This window comes from Epinephelus moara, chromosome 19 (assembly GCF_006386435.1).
Source record: "Epinephelus moara isolate mb chromosome 19, YSFRI_EMoa_1.0, whole genome shotgun sequence".
NCBI classification, from domain to species: domain Eukaryota; kingdom Metazoa; phylum Chordata; class Actinopteri; order Perciformes; family Serranidae; genus Epinephelus; species Epinephelus moara.
In genome coordinates, this window is record NC_065524.1 from 41,703,968 (window position 1) to 41,708,564 (window position 4,597).

The 4,597-nt window shown below is 39.9% G+C and overlaps 1 protein-coding gene across 1 annotated transcript in view; it reads left to right on the forward strand.

The window, feature by feature from the left end:
* Positions 1-4,469, forward strand: part of LOC126406363 (tetraspanin-14-like) — a 6,442-nt gene extending 1,973 nt beyond the window's left edge. The window contains exons 2-6 of the mRNA XM_050070570.1: positions 629-709; positions 1,466-1,516; positions 1,723-1,869; positions 3,603-3,773; positions 4,455-4,469. Of these exons, the coding sequence (XP_049926527.1) occupies positions 629-709; positions 1,466-1,516; positions 1,723-1,869; positions 3,603-3,773; positions 4,455-4,469 (465 nt within the window). The remainder of the gene's footprint in view (positions 1-628; positions 710-1,465; positions 1,517-1,722; positions 1,870-3,602; positions 3,774-4,454) is intronic.
* The last annotated feature ends 128 nt before the right edge of the window (positions 4,470-4,597 follow it).

The following is a 4,597-nucleotide window of genomic DNA, read 5'->3' on the forward strand; positions in this document are numbered from 1 at the left end:
ATATATATATATATATATATATATATAACATACATACATATATATACATATATATGTATGTATGTTATATAGATATAGATATATCTATCTATATATATATATGTATATAACATACATATATATATATATAAAAGTATATTAGCACTTACGGATATACTGTTATAGATAGATAGATATAGATTTATCTATCTATCTATATATATATATATATATATATATATATATATATATCAGTATATTCGTAAGTGCTAATATCGTAGGCAACTGGACTTGCTTGTGTTTCTTGAAGACGTTTGGCCTCTCATCCAAGAAGCTTCTTCAGTTCTAAATGACTGGTATGAAGTTGCAGGCTATAAACCCTGTGTGGATGGAAACCCTTGCAGAGTCGTAGGGTTCACGTGAGCTCTTCGTTTCAGAGTCGTTAAGGTCACAATGTGAGTCATTAGGGTCAGGTGGGACAGTATCTATGAACATTATACAGTGTGTTATATAAAATATATGACAGTATAACTACAGTGTGTTGTATAAAATATTTGACAGCATAAATATGAACTGTATAACTAGAGTGTGTTAAATGAAATATTTGACAATATATATATATTTACGGTGTATAACTGCTCCCTGACAGATGTACTACTATCGCTATGACAGCGGTGAGGTCAGCTGCTGCTACAAATACCTGATGTTCAGCTACAACATCATCTTCTGGGTGAGTCACACCTGTTCACATATTCACTGAGCCTTGCAGCTGTTTCCTGTCTGCCTGTCAGTTAACAGGAAGTGATGTCAGTGGCATCCTGTGTGGTGGATGAGCAGGAAATATAAAGTCTTTCTCAACAGTCCGTCTTCTGCTGTGTTTCATTAGTAGTTCCACTCCCTTTCTGCCCTTGATGTTTTGTAACAGTATGAGTCACACTGGGACAGCGGGCGGGGGACAGCAGGCTGGGGAGCGGTCGTACTCGTCATGATGGACCGTCAGTTACTGCTCTTTATAAATCATCAGAACTACAACATGGCCATTACCTGCTCCAATTTGGGATGTCGTCTGTTTCAGAACGGACTCATTGTGATGATGTCACACAAACGGCATGTTTACAAACTTTATTTTATAATTTAGATCTCCTCATTCTTCACTGGAGTTTAATGTCACCGTCCCCACTGATGTATCGAATACATAACTGCAGTGCATTATGGTAAATACAGATCTCCAAGGTCCATCTCACAAAGTTAATTTAATATTTCACACAACGACTCTGATGGCGGCGGCGGGGATTTCCCCAAAGGGAAGTCAATAAGGGTGTGTTTGAGCACCAATGAAACACAGTCTTGTGTTCATGAATGTGTGTGAATGCTGGTCTCTGTTGGATTGGTCCGATCGCTGGTGTGTGTCTTTGTGTTCATGAATTGAAGTGAATGCCGGTCTCTGGATCAGTCTAATCGCTGGTGTGTGTGTCTTCCTGTTCAGCTGGCTGGAGTTGCCTTTATTGCCGTTGGTTTCTGGGCATGGAGCGAAAAGGTGACTGAACACACTCAGACAAAGTCATGTGACCATCACGTCAATGAAACTAATATTTATATTTAATAACTATAATAATATATAATAAGAAATAATTAGAGTCTGAACTGTTTAAATGTTATACATGATATTTATTATCACATGATGTTCATATGTAGAAGTTCCATCTCCTGAACTGGTTTGAACTGGTCTGATGTGGTTTACAGGGAGTCCTGTTGGATCTGACCCAGGTGACTCGGCTGCATGGCTTCGACCCGGTCTGGTTGGTCCTGGTGGTGGGTGGAGTCACCTTCATCCTGGGCTTCGCTGGCTGTGTGGGAGCTCTGAGAGAAAACATCTGCCTGCTGAAGTTTGTACGTTAAAAACATGTCTGCTGAAGTTTGTACATAAAAACAGAAGTTTGTACGTTAAAAACATCCATGGAGCTATATGTAAGAAATCTAAAGCAAATAGTCATCCTAATATGTCACAGAGACTAAAGGCCAAAACACACCGGCGCTGTACGACGCGTGTCAAAACAACCGCCCCCATTATTTTCTATTTACAAACCCACACCGGCGGTGGCTCGACGGCACTTTACGCTATTGTCCTAATTTTCCAGCGTCGGTGCCCTTGAAAAAGCGCTATTTTGTACTTTCCAGCTCTCGCGGACTGGAGTGTGCAATAGAAATCCGGTTGACGCCCTGCAGCGCGACGCTTTTTGTGTGTGTTGGGGTGGCACTTGACTCGTGTCAATGACGCCGCCGTCATATGATGCCGCCGGTGTGTTTTGGCCTTAAGGAATAATGTTCATATAACATACTGATCTGACCGACAACAATAGTACAGCCAGAATATTCACATTTGAAAAACATTTTAGCAGTCTGCAAATCATGTTTATGTTTTGAATTTGTGTTTTGGCCTGTTGCGCCACCCACCGCCGTCTACCAGTCACACAGTCAGTAGAGTCTCAGCATCAGTTACAGTTACGACTGAGCTACAGCAGCACGGCAAGCAGCATTAGCAGTGTCCCGGTACATAGCATTAGCAGCCGGCTCCTCCTCAGCTGTATCCCGGCAGCAGCGTTAGCAGCAGAGAAGCCGGACTTGCTTGAATGGTCCGCTGGAAAACTGAAGATCAAGGACGCGGCGATGCCCGTGGGCAAACAAATCAGTCTCCAGCGTGCCGCTGCCCAGCAACTTCGAATCTGTAGGGGAGGGGGGGCGGACACGACTCGCGGCAGTAATTTGAATTTGAGTGCAGTAACCGTTTTGGCCACATTCTTACATACAGCGCCTTTAAGAACATGTTTGCTAAAGTTTGTACGTTAAAAACGTGTCTGCTGAAGTTTGTATGTTAAAAACATGTCTGCTGTAGTTTGTTCGTTAAAAAACGTGTCTGCTGACGTTTGTATGTTAAAAACACAAAAGTTTGCATGTTAAAAACATGTCTGCTGAAGTTTGTATGTTAAAAACATGTCTGCTGTAGTTTGTATGATAAAAACATGTCTGCTAAAGTTTGTACGTTAAGAACATGTCTGCTAAAGTTTGTACGTTAAAAACACAAAAGTTTGTACGTTAAAAACACAAAAGTTTGCATGTTTAAAACATGTCTGCTGTAGTTTGTTCGTTAAAAAACGTGTCTGCTGACGTTTGTATGTTAAAAACATGTCTGCTGTAGTTTGTATGTTAAAAACATGTCTGCTGTAGTTTGTTCGTTAAAAAACGTGTCTGCTGACGTTTGTATGTTAAAAACACAAAAGTTTGCATGTTAAAAACATGTCTGCTGTAGTTTGTATGATAAAAACATGTCTGCTAAAGTTTGTACGTTAAGAACATGTCTGCTAAAGTTTGTACGTTAAAAACACAAAAGTTTGTACGTTAAAAATATCTGTCTGCTGAAGTATGTACATTAAAAATACCAACGTTTATGCGTTAAAAACACATTTGCTGGTGTTTGTACGTTAAAAACACCAACGTTTATACGTTAAAACATCGCTCTGCTGAAGTTTTTATGTTACCAATATGTCTGCTGGAGTTTGTACGTTTAAAACAAATCTTGTTCTGTTTTGTTCCACATTAAATTGGTTCTTGTGGTTTCTCTTCAGTTCTCCGGAGTGATTGGATTCATCTTCTTCCTGGAGCTGACGGCAGCAGTTCTGGCGGTGGTTTTTCAGAGTCAGGTCAGAGAGTGGATCAACGAGTTCTTTCTGGCAAACGTCAGAGCTTACCGAGACGACATCGACCTGCAGAACCTCATCGACTCTCTGCAGAGGATGGTACGTCATCACTGTCTGTGTGTGCTAACTACAGGTTCTTCAATTACGGGTTCTTCAACTGCAGGTTCTTTAACAACGGGATCTTCAACTACGGGTTCTTTATCTGCGGGTTCTTTAACTACAGGTTCTTCAATTACGGGTTCTTCAACTATTAGTTCTTTAACTATAGGTTCTTCAACTACAGGTTTTTAACTACGGGTTCTTTAACAGAACCACTGCTGTGGGACAAAGAACTTTTAGTTAACCCTTAAGTATCTTGTTCTTTAACAGAACGCTTAGTTAACCCTTTAGTGTCCTGTTCTTTAACAGAACTCTTAGTTAACCCTTTAGTGTCTTGTTCATTAACAGAACCACCGATGTGGAACAAATAGCCCTTAGTTATCCCTTAACTATCTTGTTCTTTACCAGAACCCTTAGTTAACCCTTAAGTATTTTGTTCTTTAACAGAACGCTTAGTTAACCCTTTAGTATCTTGTTCTTTAACAGAACTCTTAGTTAACACTTTAGTGTCCTGTTCTTTAACAGAACTCTTAGTTAACACTTTAGTGTCCTGTTCTTTAACAGAACCCTTAGTTAACACTTTAGTATCCTGTTCTTTAACAGAACGCTTAGTTAACCCTTTAGTATCTTGTTCTTTAACAGAACGCTTAGTTAACCCTTTAGTGTCCTGTTCTTTAACAGAACCACTGCTGTTGAACAGAAGAACACTTAGTTAACCCTTAAGTATCTTGTTATTTAACAGAACCACTTCTGTGGAACAGAACAACCCTTAGTTAACCCTTAAGTATCTTGTTCTTTAACAGAACTCTTAGTTAACCCTTTAG